The sequence below is a fragment of the Triticum aestivum genome, chromosome 2D (assembly GCF_018294505.1).
Source record: "Triticum aestivum cultivar Chinese Spring chromosome 2D, IWGSC CS RefSeq v2.1, whole genome shotgun sequence".
Taxonomy (NCBI): Eukaryota; Viridiplantae; Streptophyta; class Magnoliopsida; order Poales; family Poaceae; genus Triticum; species Triticum aestivum.
In genome coordinates this window covers 637,014,500-637,030,821 of record NC_057799.1, presented here as the reverse complement: position 1 = coordinate 637,030,821, position 16,322 = coordinate 637,014,500, and the positions used below count along the sequence as shown (strand labels likewise).

General features: G+C 50.5%; 2 protein-coding genes and 1 pseudogene across 2 annotated transcripts in view; all 3 read right to left on the bottom strand.

Annotated features, from left to right (window-relative positions):
- Positions 1 to 9,425: 9,425 nt before the first annotated feature.
- LOC123056118 (uncharacterized) lies at positions 9,426 to 10,374 on the bottom strand (annotated as a pseudogene).
- An 885-nt stretch (positions 10,375 to 11,259) lies between these two features.
- LOC123050638 (LRR receptor-like serine/threonine-protein kinase FLS2) lies at positions 11,260 to 12,741 on the bottom strand. The gene has a single exon (XM_044473400.1). The coding sequence runs from the start codon at positions 12,720 to 12,722 to the stop codon at positions 11,391 to 11,393; it is 1,332 nt and encodes a 443-aa protein (XP_044329335.1). The 5' UTR covers positions 12,723 to 12,741; the 3' UTR covers positions 11,260 to 11,390.
- A 1,038-nt stretch (positions 12,742 to 13,779) lies between these two features.
- LOC123055205 (uncharacterized) overlaps positions 13,780 to 16,322 on the bottom strand; it is a 6,838-nt gene continuing 4,295 nt past the window's right edge. Inside the window, exons 7-10 of the mRNA XM_044479185.1 lie at positions 15,126 to 15,223; positions 14,869 to 14,988; positions 14,423 to 14,512; positions 13,780 to 14,348 (exon numbers count right to left, since the gene is read on the bottom strand). Coding sequence (XP_044335120.1) covers positions 14,226 to 14,348; positions 14,423 to 14,512; positions 14,869 to 14,988; positions 15,126 to 15,223 — 431 coding nt within the window. The 3' untranslated portion in view covers positions 13,780 to 14,225. The remainder of the gene's footprint in view (positions 14,349 to 14,422; positions 14,513 to 14,868; positions 14,989 to 15,125; positions 15,224 to 16,322) is intronic.

Below are 16,322 nucleotides of genomic sequence, written 5' to 3'. Positions count from 1 at the left end.
GCCACCACCAACGCCAGATGACCCGGATTGTCAACCCGGGGCTGATGATCCTCTCGACTCCACACAATAGGTTGTTCAGACCAGCGTAAGTATCGGGGAACCGCCGGTTCAATAGAATTCACTGCCCTTTTATGAAGATTCTAATCGCGCTTGTCTAGGCTAGTGGTGAAGACATGATACTGCCCGCTATTCAGTAGCTTCGGGTTGCTCTGGTAACCCGACTGCTGCTGCTGTTGCTGATTCCCCTGATTATTATAACTACCTTGGTTGCCCTGATTACCTTGATTGTTATGTCCACCCTGATTACCATGGAATCCTGAACCGGAATTTCCTCCGCCATAACCCAGCCCATGAGATCCGGGGCCCGAACCGCCACCCGGTCCATGATCATACCGAAAAGAATCAGAATTTTTGAACTCTTGCATGATGTAACAATCTTTCCAGAGGTGTGTGGACGGGTTCTCCTTCGTCCCATGCTTTGGGCAGGGCTGGTTCAACAGATAAGACAGGCGGTCCGGATTAGGACTTGGCCCTCCACCGCGCTGGGGCGGTTTACCCTTACGCCGTTGGCCTTTGTCCTGCGCGTTGGTATTAGCCACAAAATCCAAGCTATTATCTGCTTTACGTTTACCGTTGTTTCCATGGCCCGCCGGGTTGTGCTGCTGCCCCTTGGTATGCCCGCTCTTCTTTCCCTTCCCTGTCTTGTCATCATCAGACTCGGGGTCCTTGGTACCATCAGAGTCGGCATATTTCACCAGAGCAGCCATGAGAGTCCCCATATCATTGCAGTGGCGTTTGAGCCGTCCCAACTTCAGCTTCAGAGGTGCAAACCGGCAATTGCCTTCCAATGTTAAAACTGTTGTGTCAGCGTTAATGTGGTCCGATGAATGCAAAATCTTCGAAACCCGGCGCACCCAATGGGTTGTTGATTCTCCTTCCTCCTGGACACAGGCAGCTAGGTCCACAATTGACATGGGCTTCTTACACGTATCCTTGATGTTCTGGATAAACCGGGCCCTTAGCTCGGCCCATGACCCAATGGAGTTAGCTGGTAACTTTTTCAACCAAGTTCGAGCCGTTCCTTCCAACATCATGGTGAAGTATTTAGCGCACGCCGCCTCGTCCACATCCAGCATCTCCATCGCCATCTCATAGCTTTCCACCCATGCCTCGGGGGACAAATCGGCGGTGTAGTTCGGCACCTTGCGTGGGCCTTTGAAATCCTTGGGCAGGCGCACATTGCGCAACGCTGGGACGAGACACGGTACTCCCAAAGAACTAGAAGTAACTCCTGGTTCCACCGACGTGGTTGGACGAACCGGAGTAAGCTGACGGGCTTCATGCTGCGCCGCTAACTCGGCCTCTCTACGTGCCCGAGCCCGGTCCACCACCTCCTGAGCATCACCAGCACCACCCGCCAAGTTATTGCCACAGGGCGGATCACGATTCCGCACGTTGCTTGACACTGCCGGTTCATCCATACACCTGCTGTAACTCCGGCTTGGCGGGGAGTGGAATGGATCCGATCGCGACTGTATGAATAAGCCTCCTGCTGAACCAAAGCTGTCTGAAGAAGCTCCCTAACCCGACGCGTCTCGACCGCCGCTGGAGACTCGCCTTCGATCGGGATGGCCGCCAGCCATGAAGCGGCAGCGACAATGTTGTCCATCGTGTTAGAGTAATGACCTGGTGGTGTCGGGACATGCTGTGTCACAATGTTGTTCTGGCGAGGCGGATCCACCGAACGCGGCTGAACCGGCGCCCCCGCTCCAGGTGCCTCCGCCCGGTTTACCACCGACGGATTACCGGTTCCTGCTCCTGGGGTGTTAAAGAGGTTCCTAGCTTCATAAACCGGCGGCAGGCGAGATCGGTACCTCCTCTTTAGGACATCGTTCGACGCACTCTGATCCAGCATAAGCCGGTAAGCCTGTGCATCCAATGCGGCCCGTTCCGCAGCCATCCTGGTATCCTCTGCTGCCAGGTCGGCCTTGGCCTGAGTGATCTGATCTTTCACCTTCGCGATCTCCGCATTATGTGCATCTTGGTCCGCCGGGTTAACCTCCGCCATCAGCGTTGCCAAAGCGTCAAACAAATCAGACAGAACCTGAGCCGATGGTCGCACTGGGCCTCCTGCCCCGGCCGCTGTCGCCGTTGTTGATCCGTAAATCATCGCCGCTGCGGTCGAAGAGTGGAGCGTTGGTTGCGTACCAGCCATGAAGATCGCAACCCGGTTTGGCAGATCAAAGGGGTCCGGAATACTGTCGCCATCGGAACAGCCCTCGATCCGGCCATCTTGCAACTGGTACAGCGACTCGGTCTCTCCGGTCGATGACTCGTCGCCGGAATAAACGACGGTTTCACCACCAGAGTCCGATCTATCCTCAGATTCCCCTCCGTGGATGACTCCCACGAAGGCACGCTTCATGACAGGCTTGACCCGGGCAGATCTCGCACGCTGAGCCGTTTCGACGAGGTCGGAGCAGATGTCCGGCTCAGGGCCCGGTTTGCCGATCTTGCCAATGAAAACGTGTATGCCACCAAAGGGGACCCGGTACCTGTACTCGATTGAGCCGGCCTCGGGGCCCCAGCCTGCATCGTGATGTAGAGCTTGCCGCTACGACTCTTGGTCATCTGGCCCACAGCGTAACCCTTGAGTCCTTCGAAGCTGCCCTCCAAGAACTTGAAACCATCGTGCGATAGCCCCACGGTAGGCGCCAACTGTCGTGGGTTTGTCACGGCAGATGTCCTCGTGAAAGGACTTAGTCGTGGAGCCATCGCTACGGGTTAGCTTAAAGGGGTTAAACCGGACAAGGGACACGAGAGTTTTATACTAGTTCGGCCCCTTACGATGAAGGTAAAAGCCTACGTCTAGTTGTGATGGAATTGATGGGGTTTCGATGACCAGGGAGCGAATACGCTTTGCCTGAGTCTCGAGTTGTTCTCTGTTGTCCCTGAACCGCCGCCGGGTCGTCCCCTTATATACATGGGTTGACACCCGTCGGTTTACAGAATCCCGAGGCCGGCTCATAAACGTGTCCGGCTCGGTCTCTGCTCTTTCTATCTTACAACACAAGTTTACATATCAATACCGGTTTATGTCTACAGGCCCTTAAACCGGCTCTGGGCCCTGGGCCTTCATAAAGCGTCACCGTCTGTCTTCAGGGGCTTCAAATATAATGAACTACTTATGGGGTTAACCCGGCCTCTCCTGGCCGGCTTACGCCCAGTGGTAATATCCCCAACAACCCCGGTATGCTGACGTGGATTAGTGAAAGCGCACTCCGCGCTTTACGCTTCCCTCAGTTGAAAGCGTATTTTTGTTCTGTTTGTGACTGAAGTATGCTTTAGCTACAGGAAAGTGTATTTCCTTAGAAGGCGCGTTCTATTTTTCCTGTTAAGGGCCTGTTTGTGAGGATTTTCTTACAAATAAGTCCCTGGCAGAAAAACCTTCATATCTTCTCACTCGTAACTCCGATTGAGGTGATTCCAAAGCCCACTTCTTCATATCGTCGAGCCCATTCTGTTGGCACCATTTTCACCATGTGTAAATTTTTTGAAAATGACCATTTTGCCCTTGCCCCTAATCAGCCCCATCCGAGAGAGAATCGTTTCCGGCAAATCTTTCCGCGGCTTCACCGCACCTCTTCCCGGAGCCTCCTTCACCCCCAGGCAAGCCACCACCACCATTTGCATGATAGACATGCAGTAGCATTGGTTTTCAACTTGAATCTTTAATAACTGTCTGTTTGTTTTGCTAGTGCTGTCGTTATTTCGGTTATGCTTATGGATCAGTGGTTACCGTCATGCTATGTTTCTTGCACTCTGTTATTATGTTCTTCATGCTAGTATTACTTTAATATTGGCCATGCTTGGTAGTAGTACATGTTGGTAATGGTCTTTGGTGCATGACTATTGTCTGTTCCGAGTACCGTTGTTATGCATGTTCTTTTGCACCCAGTTGGTTAAATGCTTGCATGGTAGTTTTATCGTTATGTTATTGCATGGTATTTATTATTGATGCTAGTGGTCATGTTATGCTATGAGTAGTGCTATACTTGTGATATTCATGCTCGTCATTATGCCATGCTCAGTTGGATATGATTCATTGTTGATATGGTTGATAGTTATGTTGCACCCTCATGCTTATGTTGATATCATGCTCATGCATTGTAATTGCATCATGTTATTTTTTCATGGCTCAGCATATTTGCATTCAAGTTTAACCGAATTAAATTGAACTTGAACAACTGTTGGCTGAGTCATGGTGCCACCATATCGAGCTGACCAGTGCAACCACGCTTACCTTTGTGGGAAGGTCCTAGCTGGGTCTATTGTCATGCCTTTCGCCGGTGCCTCCAACGAGGGAAGGTTATGCGCGGGCGCTACCCTGATCAGGTAGGACGGCATAAGCCTTGTGTGCCCGTTGTTGAGTATGGATCCTTGTCCCCGTTTGGGACCGTTTTGCCACGACCGTGGCCATTGGTGCCTTTGGTAGGCACGGGGCCACCCAGGACTTAGCCCAAAGGGGAGTTGGTCAGAGTGGCCGGGAGAGTGTCATGGCAGTAGATCGGTTTTGTCGAAACGCTGTTGGTCCACCCGAATGGGAGTGCGAGGCCATGGTTTCCGTGGTGTGGGTACAATGTGCTAACCTCTGCAAAGTGTGTGTTTAATCTATCGATAGCCGCGCCTAGGGATAAGGGCCCAGTTCGTAGTCCATCACACTATGGGTCAAGCGTAATAATAATAATAATTTTCTTAATGACAACCCCGGTTCGATGATGAAAGAAGTTGGTTGATATTTATGTGATCGTGAGAGGATCACTGTGGTATCGAGGATACCGCATTGTGGATATTTGTGATGTTGTGCGAGAATCGCGGGTAAAGGTCAAGCTCCTTGTGGTCATAAATGATTACTACGGTATTGTTAATACCAAGCTTGATTGGATCCTGAGATGATCGTGTGATGTCCGTGATGGTAAGTGATGCATTTGATGGTTACGATGTAACCCGAGCAGAGTAAGTTGGTGCATGATAGTTTCATCATGTTGCATGCTAGTCCCATCATGTTCATATGTTTATGCCATGCCCGTATTGCTCTATGAAAGGATCGATATAGTTGACTATGGGGGGTGAATAGGCAACTAACAATTTTTAGTTTTTCTTTACCAATTTAAACTTTGCATCAAAGTAGGTTGTCTAGATATGCAACTAGGTGAGCAACCTATATGATGCAACAACAATAAGCATACACGCAAGCAAGAGATAAAGCACAAATAAGCTTGCACAAGTAAAGGCACGAGATAACCAAGAGTGGAGCCGGTGAAGACGAGGATGTGTTACCGAAGTTCCTTCCCTTTGAGAGGAAGTACGTCTCCGTTGGAGCGGTGTGGAGGCACAATGCTCCCCAAGAAGCCACTAAGGCCACCGTATTCTCCTCACGCCCTCACACAATGCGAGATGCCGTGAATCCACTATTGGTGCCCTTGGAGGCGGCGACCGAACCTTTACAAACAAGGTTGGGGCAATCTCCACAACTTAATTGGAGGCTCCCAACGATACCACGAAGCTTCACCATAATGGACTATGGCTCCGCGGTGACGTCAACCGTCTAGGGTGCTCAAACACCCAAGAGTAACAAGATCCACAAGGGATTAGTGGGGGGATTCAAATTTCTCTTGGTGGAAGTGTAGATCGGGGCCTTCTCAACCAATCCCTAGAGAATCAACAAGTTTAGTTGGCTAGGGAAGGAGATCAGGCGAAAATGGAGCTTGGAGCAACAATGGAGCTTAGAGGTGAAAGAGGTGGTCAACTAGAGGAGGAAGACACCCCTTATATAGTGGAAGAACAAATCCAACTGTTATGCACTAACTCAGCCTGCGCAGCGCGGTACTACCGCACCTGAGGCGCGATACTACCGCAGGGGCACGCGGTACTACCGCAGAGCCCCGCGGTACTACCGCCCACGCAGCAGAGACCAGAACAGCCACACATGCACTAAGGCAAAGGACGGTAGTACTGCTGGCGCGGTACTACCGCTCCCCCTTGCGGTACTACCGCAAGGCAGGGGCTGTCCAGGGATGGGAAGGCACGGATATAAAAAATTACATCCGTGGCTAGTTCCGCAGAGTTGGAGTCGATGCAAAAACCCGACGCGGTAGTACCGTAAGTCAGTCGCGGTACTACCACGCGAGGCGCGGATGTAAAAAATTACATCCGCCCCTTACTGTCGCGTACTTGCGGAACTAAGCGGGGACCACGGTACTACCGCTTACTAGAAGCGGTACTACCGTGGGACCTTGCGGTACTACCGCACCAGCGGGCGGTACTACCGCAAGGTCCTGCGGTACTACCGCTCTAACGAGCAGTACTACCGCACCCCCTAGTTCGGCAAACAAGAGCAATATTTGCATAGACAAGGAAAACATAGGATGCTCCAAAGGCTAGAGGAAAGGAGGTGCAAAGGAAGATGTGTACGTGATGAATCCATCCAACCTTTCCAACACGGACCCTCTCTTAATAGTACGGCTTCCCTACGACTCAATACCACCGAAAAGAACCGAAGAGAAACGCCGTCTTCTATAGCCTTCGAGGGGAACCCAATCATCTTGTGCCTAGTCAATATATCTGAAATATTCGATGCACATGATTAGTCCGCAAAAGCATTCTCATCAATCATCAAAACCAACTAAGGGATAAAAATGCCCTTACACTCTAGCTGTATCGTGTTGTACATGCCATGTCGTTCTGATAGTATCGTATTCATCATTGCTTAATAATCTATAATTGCCATGCTATTGTTTGTCTTGATTGCTTTGGTTGCTGTGAGCTTGCAAGTACATTCAATGTACCGACCTGGCATGTCATGCCAGTTTACAGGTCATGCCGGATTTGATTGCTCGTTTGCCGTGGATCCCTTGTTTGCGAGCTAGGATAAGCGTTCCAGCCAGAGTCCCTGCGGAGTGGAGTGCATCACCGTCGTCGCTGTTCCGCTGCCAGTAGTTATTCCGCTGCGTCGACTTGTTCTGCTGCTTGCATGGAGCAACCGTGGCACGCATAGTGTCGCCGTGCCGATGTAACCCCTTGTACCCCTTTAGATTGTAATAAAGAGCTGATTTGTTCTATGCTAAGCAGTGTCGTATTTCAGAAGACTTCTCCTCGATCTCTGGGCTGGAATACGGGGCGTTCTGGTTTTCTCTGAGCCGGGGTGCCACAATGGCCCTCCTTCGATGATCGTTTCTGAACTTGATGTTGTAGAATTCCTAGAAGCTAGACAAAACATGACTAACAAAGTGAAACAAAAACTCCAGGTGGTTCAATATCTCATGAAAAGATGTGTAAATCTTACGTGGGCATCAATTCAAAGTGGGAGATCTCATTCAATTAAAGATGATCCCTATCTACTGACTGCTTTTGGCTTTTGTTCACAGTGAAGGTCCAACATAAGTACTACAAGACATTCATGATCATTTTGTGAGTGGATAATATAGCATACAAACTACAATTCCCTAAACACGTCCGCATACACCATGTGTTTCCAAGCCAACCAACTAAAATAGCACCATGGACCGAAAGCCATCCCAAGTCCTTATTTACCAGTGGTAAACAAGGACGGCACACTGAAGATTTCACCAGCTGCTGCTTTGCAGGTTCATCAGATACCTCGCAGCAACACTCTGTGGTACAGTGGTTAGTTCAGTGAACAAATTTGTCGCTGGAAGAGTCAACCTAGGAGGACGCCGACTATATCAAGTACACTTCCCCATAGTTTTTCCTGTAGTGGGCAATGGAGTACCCAAGCTTCATCGCCATGAGTAGGGATGGCAATGGGTACCCATTACCCACGTACCCTACGGGTAAAAACTCTATTAGGGTAAGGGTATGGGACAAAAATTTACCCATGGGTAATTAAATGGGAAAATATAATACCCATCCGGTAGAGAGGGTACGGGTATGGGATCATAAAACCCATGCCCGCGTACCCATGTACCCATCTAAAATGTTGACAAGTGGGTTTACGTTATTATCCTAATGTATTAATATTCCCCTCATAATCGCGCTAGGTAAAAACTCTAATGTGTAGTCAAATTATATTTATAATTTATCATGATTTTATGAACTTAAAGTGTATGCCTATGTGTTGTTATTTATAATTATGTGTTGTTGTTTAACATTTTTATGTGTCGCTTTATATGCAAGTAATTTTGTTTATGAGAATGTGTTGTTGTTACTTTTTACAACTATCTTGTACTCAATTGATGTGTTGTAAACGCGGGTATTTTTACCCACGGGTACCCATATACCCTCTCGGGTGACGGGTATGGGAAAAAATTATACCCTTGACGGGTATGGGTATGGGTGATAGGTAAGTTCAGGGTGGACGGGTAAGGGTATGGGGTGGCTCCACCCGTACCCATACCCTGCGGGTGCCATCCCTAGCCATAGGAGTTGTCGCAATTTACGGGGGAGCAATGTCAGGCATCACTTGTCATAGGCATATACCGTTTGATTCAGTATCCAATGACCCACAGTCCAGCCGGGATTGCCATCCGATGGCTCACCTGATGGATACAGTGCACTTACTCTACTGTTTTACTTCTTAACATGTCAAGGCTATATAACAGCCATCCTAAAGGACTGTAGTGTATCCTATCTCCCAGCTAATGGCTGAACTATTATACTTAATTACTTATATAGAGAAACACAAGCCTCTTCGGGCTGGATACATCTCGATTCCACCCCCAATTCCCTCAAATTCATCTCTAGATCTTCCCAGATCTGACAGCATGGATAGTCCATATCGCCAAAGCAAAGCTCCCAGAGCCGTCAGACATAATCCCCAAAATAATTGTGCTCCTCCGCGGCAGGATCTACGCGATGACCATGGCTGGATACATCCTCGGGTTAGACTTGGCCACGGCGAGCTTCTTTGTTGAACAGCTCTCGGATGACGTCAGGTACCAGTACTGCGGCAGCCTACGAGAAACAGAGCAAAGTTTCACGATGGTTCATAGGAACTAAGGCTTATTAGTACATGGGCCTAAACTGCCAAATTATCGAAAAAGGCTTTCCCCTCGCTTCATATATAAAGCACCAAAACCGAATACAACCGAGAGATCGAACAACGCACACACCCAAGGCAAGATACAAAGGTGCCGGGCACCAACACACCATCCCACCGACAATAGGGAGGAGAATCGAACAACAACGAAGTTAGGCCTCCAAAGCGGTGCCTCCAAGAAGGGTACGACCAAGGAAAGCCGCCACCGCCCGATCCGCGAAGATCGGGTTTTCACCCGGAGCAAGACGGCAAGACGACATGAGTGGGTGCGCCACGACGGAGCCTTCAGGAAGGGTACGGCGTCAACGGCCGCCGCCACCGTCGGCCAGTCAAGTCAGAGGACTGGGCAAGTGGTGAACCCCGGTGCTTATACCCCACCATCGCACCCTAGCTCCGACAACCACCCGCAACCACGCCACCCGCGCGGCCATGGTTGCCCGCCCGCACCTGAGACGCACGCGCCGCCCACACACGTCGCGTCTCCAGCCACCAGAGCCACCGCCCTGCAACAAGACAACACCAAGACAACACAAAGGCTCCGGCTTTGGACCAACTGATGCCCTTGACCAGCAGAACCACCCGCAGACGCTCCGCTGGAAGATCTGCGCCAACCCGCTCGCGACCGAGGATCGGGGGAGAAAGGGGAGCGGACGAATCCGGACCGGCACAGCACGTGCCGGCGACAGGTGACGCGACCGCATCGAGGCCACCCATCCCTCCAACCAAGCTCCCCACCGAACACGGGAAAAGGGGGAGGCGGACGAGCGAACGCATCCAGACCGACGAAAGAGCCGGCGACAGGTGGCGCGACCGCATCAAGGCCACCCATCCCTCCTACCAAACTCCCCCGCGAGCACCCCCGTGTCGCCCCAGCTTGGACACTGGCACAACTCTCCGCGAGGCCATCTGCGAACGCGCGCCCGCCGACGAGGGGGACCGAATCGACCCACCGCCGCAGCCGAGGTAGGTCACCAGGGTGGCCCTCCCGCGCCGAGCGCCGCCGTCCAGCCGCAAGGGCTTGAGAAGACGAGGGTCGCCCACCTCCACTGCTGTCGCGCCGCCCCCTCACCATAGCTCCACGGCGAGAGGGCTGCCCGCGGCCCAGGCCGCGCGCAGCCCGCATCGACATGGGTGGATCTGGGCACGCCACCACGAAGCTGCCGCGCCTTCCCCACCCGCTAACCTGCAGCACCAGAACTGGAGGGCCGCCGCCCCCCACCAGCAGAGCTCCATGGTAGAGGGAGGCCGCCCGCAGCCGCAGGCACCCACGCGCCGTGCCGCGAGCCGACCAGATCTAAACACCGCCGCAACGCCATCCCCGATCAGCCCGCACGCACCACCACCGCGCCGCCAGTCACACTGCGAGCCCACACCGCCGCCGGACCTAAGCGCCGATGCACCACCACGCCACCGCGCCCGCCGCCAAGCGTCGCGTCCCCGACCGGCCGCCGCAACCCGCGCCGAAGCCACTGCGCGGGGAGACGAAAGAACCCCGCCGCCGCCAGCGACGACCGGGCTTCGCCCGGCCGCGCCCTCGGACGGCGACGAGGGAGGAGGAGAGAGGGGAGGGAGGCCCGGCGGCGGCGGCTAGGGAACCCTCTCGGTCGCGCGCGGGGCGACGCGAGAGGGAGAGGGAGAGAGTTCTTTCGGCTTTTGCGGCTCGTTAAACTGCCAAATTGGCTTTGGCAGTTTGCTAGATGTAAAATAAAACTAAAATTCAGACCTCATTTGGGCACTCTATTTTCTTCTGCGTTTCCGTTGAAGGTTCACCATTTTCTACTTCATGTCATGGAACTCCATTTTCATTAAAGGGTTGTTGGATTTGGGGCCAATTTCAATAAAACGTAGATTCTGTTGCTATACTAGTACTACATTCACATGTTACTTCTATGGTTGGATATAATCTATAACTCTGGCATCCATTGTATTTGGGAGGAAAAGGAGAAAATATTTCATCAAATACATGAAGGGTAGAATTGAATTTAACACTCATTCCTATGCCCAAGTTCCATTTTACACGGGAAAAATGGACTTGTAAGGTTGAGCAACGATAAAACCAGATGGCAAGTCCGGTTAGCTATCTCAAAACCAACAATGATGATAATTATGATTAAAAATGCCAAAAAAATGTTAACTATGTATGATCAGTTTGTCTAATTCACATTTAGATGTTTTTTAAGTATGTCACATCTAAACTCCCACAAATATATAATGCAGCAACAAGGAAAAAAAAAACTAAGACATGTATGATAAGTATTGCACCACATTTTCATTCTCTTATTGGATCGTGTGCGGTGCAATTTTGACACACCAAGCACTGCACGACACTAAACTAACTAATCTTCCTGCACGGCGGCAGCGGCTTGCCGCACAGGCACAGGTTGTGCGCGTACGCCGCCGCGGGGAACCGGTTGAACGGCGGGGCCTGCGGTATCCGCCCGCACAGCTTGTTCCCTCTGAAGCTCGCGTGCCGGACGCCCGTCATTCCAGTGAAGTTGTCCGGTATCCTCCCGACGATGGCGTTGCTGGAGAGGTCCAGCCACTCCAAGCTCGCCATGGCCGCCATGGTTGCCGGGATGACGCCCCCGACTCTGTTCCGGGAGATGTCCAGCCTCTCTAGGTCCCCGAGCTTCGAGATCGAGCTCGGTATCTGGCCACCGATGGCGTTCCTCGACACGTCGAGCCACTTCAGGCTCCCGCCGCCGGCGAAGTCAGGCAGCGCGCTGGTGAGCTTGTTCTTGGACAGGTCGAGGCGCCACAGCTTCGGCAGGCCGAACAGTGACTTCGGAATGGGGCCTACGAGCAGGTTGTCATCGAGGGCGAGAGAACTCAGAGACCGGAGGCTGCCGATCTGCGGTGGAATCCTGCCGGCGATCTTGTTGTGGCTCAGCGACAGGTCGGCGAGGTGCCGCAGGCCGCCGAGCGACGCCGGCATCTCGCCGGAGAAGCTGTTGTTGCTCAAGTCCAGCAGCGCCAGGTTCTTGAACCGCCCAAGAAATTCCGGGACGACGCCTGACAAAAGGTTGCTGCTCATGTCGAGGTACTCCAGGCTGGACAGGCTCCCGTAGCTCGACGGGATCCCGCCGGTGAGGCGGTTCCCGGCGAGGTTGATCTGCTGGAGACCGCGAACGTCCCCGAGCTCCCGCGGCAGCCGGCCCTCCAGCCGGTTGCCGGCGAGCGAGAGGTAGCGGAGGGAGGTCATCCTGGACAGCACCTTCCCGGGGACGCCGCCGGCCAGCGCGTTGCCCTCGAGGTAGAGCTGCTGGAGGCGCACCAGCCGCGAGAGCGCGTCCGGGATGACGCCTCCGATCCGCCCCATGTCGCGGACCACCAGGGACTCCAGGAACTCGAGGCCGCCGATGGAGGGGGAGATGGTGCCGTTCATGTATCGACCCGGCTGCGACTGCAGGCGCAGCGACACGACCCTCCCGGTGGCGGCGGCGCAGGCCACGCCCTCCCACCCGCCGCCGCAGCAGTCGTCGCCGGCCCACGTGGCCAGGATGCCCGTGGTGTCCACGGTGATGCCGGCCTTGAAGCCGAGCAGGGCGGCACGGTCGGCGGGCGAGCACGGCGGGGTCGGCTTGTCGCCGCTGCCGGTGCCGGCGGCCGCATGGCCGGACAGTGGGGCGGCGGTGGCAAGCAAGAGAAACAGAGCACGAAGCATTGTCCTTGCTCAAGTACAAGTTGTATACTGGTGAAGTGGTGATCGATGTGACGCGAGCACACTGTATTTGTAGGTGAGCTGGTGGTGCAATGCAATGCATGGGAGCCTCAGCCTCGTCGGCATTTACTTTGTTCATGCGTCGGGGCCTCTGCATGGAGCCTGGGCAAGCTACTCCGGCCGGCACATTTGAATTGGCGCCTTTTGGAGCCCAACGGCTCACATGCGTCAGACTCCTGTATTAACTGTAGCTTGTGTGTGTTTGCAAGTTCTCATATACGCTGTCGTGTTGTGCAAAATACTTTTTTCTTCAGACAATCATCCTCCTCCTTTATCCAATGAGGACTGTTGCATCGTTTACAACCATCGAGGTCACCTCCTCTGGGAGTGATTCCATCCAAACATTTGGAGGGTCCTAGCCAATTCATGAGCTACTTGATTGTTATCTCTATTACAATGATCATAGATGACATGATTAAAATCTAAGGACATGTAATAGCAGTCATTGAAAATGGTAAGTACGTACTTGACACTGAAGGAAGAGTTCCGATCCTTCAAAACTGAAATTACCTCCAAACTGTCCAATCTTGCTACATCCCATCGTATGGGCCAAGTTTATACCAAATCACACTGCTATAGCAACAGTTGTAAATGAATCTAACATATATCAATCCTTCCATTAGCAGCGTCTTACTGATGGAGTATCTTGAAAGGTCCCTACTAAATACTTCCTCCATGTAAGAAAAATTGAAGTTCCAAGTTTTTCTTAAGTTAAATATCATTAAGTTTGACCAAAACTATTGAAAAAATATCAACATCTACAGTGTCAAATTAGTTTCATTGGATTCGCTGTACTATACATTTTCATATTATGTATACTTTATGTTGTAAATATTAATATTAATATATTTTCTATATTCATGATCAAACATAAAAGAAGTTTGACCTAGGACAAACCTAAAACCTGAATTTTTTGGAACAACGGCAATACATCTCACAAGAATTACATTACTACTGCCACCCAACCTAGGTACTGCTATCGAAAAGCATTTCAGCAAACTGAAGCAATGAAATTGTTCTCTTGTTCTGCAATAGCTAGCGAGATAATTCACCGCTTAAATCCAGATTGCAAGGTTCAAGCAACAGAGAATTCCATAGCTGAACATGACCTAATGGCCTCGAAATGGTTTTCAACTGTGTAGTTCGGGCCACTGACAAGATACGTTGCCTCGTTAGCATTAACAAGGCGTAACCTTACTGGAGCCAACAGGTGCTACAACATACTATCAATAAATAACGAACAGGTGATACAACACGACCAGCTAAACATACTAGACAACAAAAATTCATCCGGGCCATGACCAGCTTCTTAGGTGTGTAGCTCGGGGACAGAAACTCCGCAGGGCATCCCTTCGCCCATCGCAGCAAGTTATCGAGCCCCTCTAAACATTACCACTATTGCCAAAAGCAAACCTTCAAGACAATAATTAATGCAGGCCATAAGGATCAGTCCAGCGGCGCGTTCTCTTTGATCACCGCTGACAAGTTTGTAGCCGCCTCTTCGTTTTTCAGTCGGAGTAAGTATGTTCGAGCTACAACATTGCCACCATCTGATTCAGACTGCGCATCCTGTGAAAATACAGCACGGATCAGAGTCATACTGGGTGACATATGCGCTGCACATATAGCACGATGGTACTTACTGAAGTGTGAAATATCGAGGCAACCGTGTTCTTTTGAACACTCATTTTTATCCCCTTGTAGATCATAGCATTCAGAAGAATCTTGCCGACCTGCTACCAGAAATCAGTCATTAATATTTTGTTCGCAACCAGAAATAATCTGACAGCAGTATAACAGATAATAGTAAAGGGGAAAGGGCGATTTCAGACAAAATGCCAGCCAAGATGATAGAAATATTCAAGAAAAAAATTACTAAAGCACTAAATACTGTATGAAACCCAAGACAAATGAATCTGATCTACATTTTAGAAACAGAGAAGTTCAGCAAACACAACAATAGTAAAACAATTACAGGAGTGAATACTTTGCAAAACTATATGAGATGCAGGCATTTCACGTTTGAGATGCAACTGAAGACAAATGAACTTGGATTACTGTATGTCAGCAGAAAAGGGAGAGCACATACATCATTTCTGATAACAACTGTTGGGGTGGACTCTTTTGAAGCTTTCTCTGCACCCTCTTTACATCTGATAGAGAGCTGACCGACACCAATGTCTTTCCAACCCTTGGTAGCATCATCATGCTACATGAATGGAAAAAATTGTGAAATCAAATGCTAAGCATATTTTACAGAACACTTGGATAGTAGCACTGAGGAACATAAGTTATAAATCTATGAGCAAAAGTATAGTGCTAAACAGGGATGAGTGGAAATAATACCTTCACATACACCTTGCATTTGGCTTCATGAACGACAACTATTCCTTTCTCTTCTGCTTTCTTTACAGAAGGGCTGCTTGGTTGCTCGGCTTCAGCATCTGACCATTCAAACAAGAGTGGAATTAAGTATTGAGGAGCGCGTCCAGTGATAGGGGTTCAAACAAGAGTAGAATTAAGTATTGAGGAGCGAGTCCAGTGATAAGGGTTGGCCACGAAAGAACCTAGTTTAAGTAAAACAGTTCCTGATATCAAAGAGACAAGAAAAATTCACCCACACACCCCTGTCCGTGCGTGCGCTCAAGTCAATTATTACTAAAGTTTATGTTACACCATCATCTATTAAAAAACAGCATAGGTACCCCCTCAGTATAAACCACCGTTGTTTTTTTGCTGGCGTGGAATCCTACCAGGGAATACACGTCCGTATGACATCTAAATTAGCTGTAAATAATCAGGTTAGCATCTTGAGTGGCTGGGCCTGAAACTCCCAGGCTGGCAGAGACTAGCTTTGAAACCTTCAACCGCTACCCCACAGCACACTCCTGACTCCAGCCTGCGCTATGCAACAGCAGTGCTCGACAGATTGTGCAACACTACCTCATCCGCTGCTCATACTCCACCCAGGCGGAAAAAACAAAGAGCAGCTGCAATGTCGAACATGTCGGTCTCAACACCTAACAAATCAACCTTGGAAGAGGATTAATGCAGTAGGAATATAAAACGGCTCACTGGCAGCGTTAGACATATGAATTAGACTATAATTTAATTTTGGGATGGACTCAATTTTTGCTTTAAGAGTCATGATCTCATAGAATGTGACAATGGGGCAAGATAACCAAGCCGTTAGATCAATTCTTCTTCTTCTTCTAAGCCTTTTGTCCCAAACAAGTTGGGGTAGGCTAGATATGAAACCCTTTCACGAGGACTTCCCAGGAGGTCACCCATCCTAGTACTACTCTCACCCAAATGGGTTTCATACCCAAAGGACTGGCTAGTTTTTACGTTGGCTCGCCAAGCCTATCACAACCCTTATATATGAAACCCTTTCACGAGGACTTCCCAGGAGGTCACCCATCCTAGTACTACTCTCGCTCAAATGGGTTTCATACCCATGGGATCAATCAAGACAAAAAAAAGACATTCTTGCATGATAAACTGCATCTTGTACTGAAATCTTGAGCATTCCTTGAGAGACAG

Bases quoted from the DNA above. Each gene is read 5' to 3' on its own strand.
- LOC123050638 (XM_044473400.1), bottom strand. From the start codon at position 12,722: ATGCTTCGTGCTCTGTTTCTCTTGCTTGCCACCGCCGCCCCACTGTCC.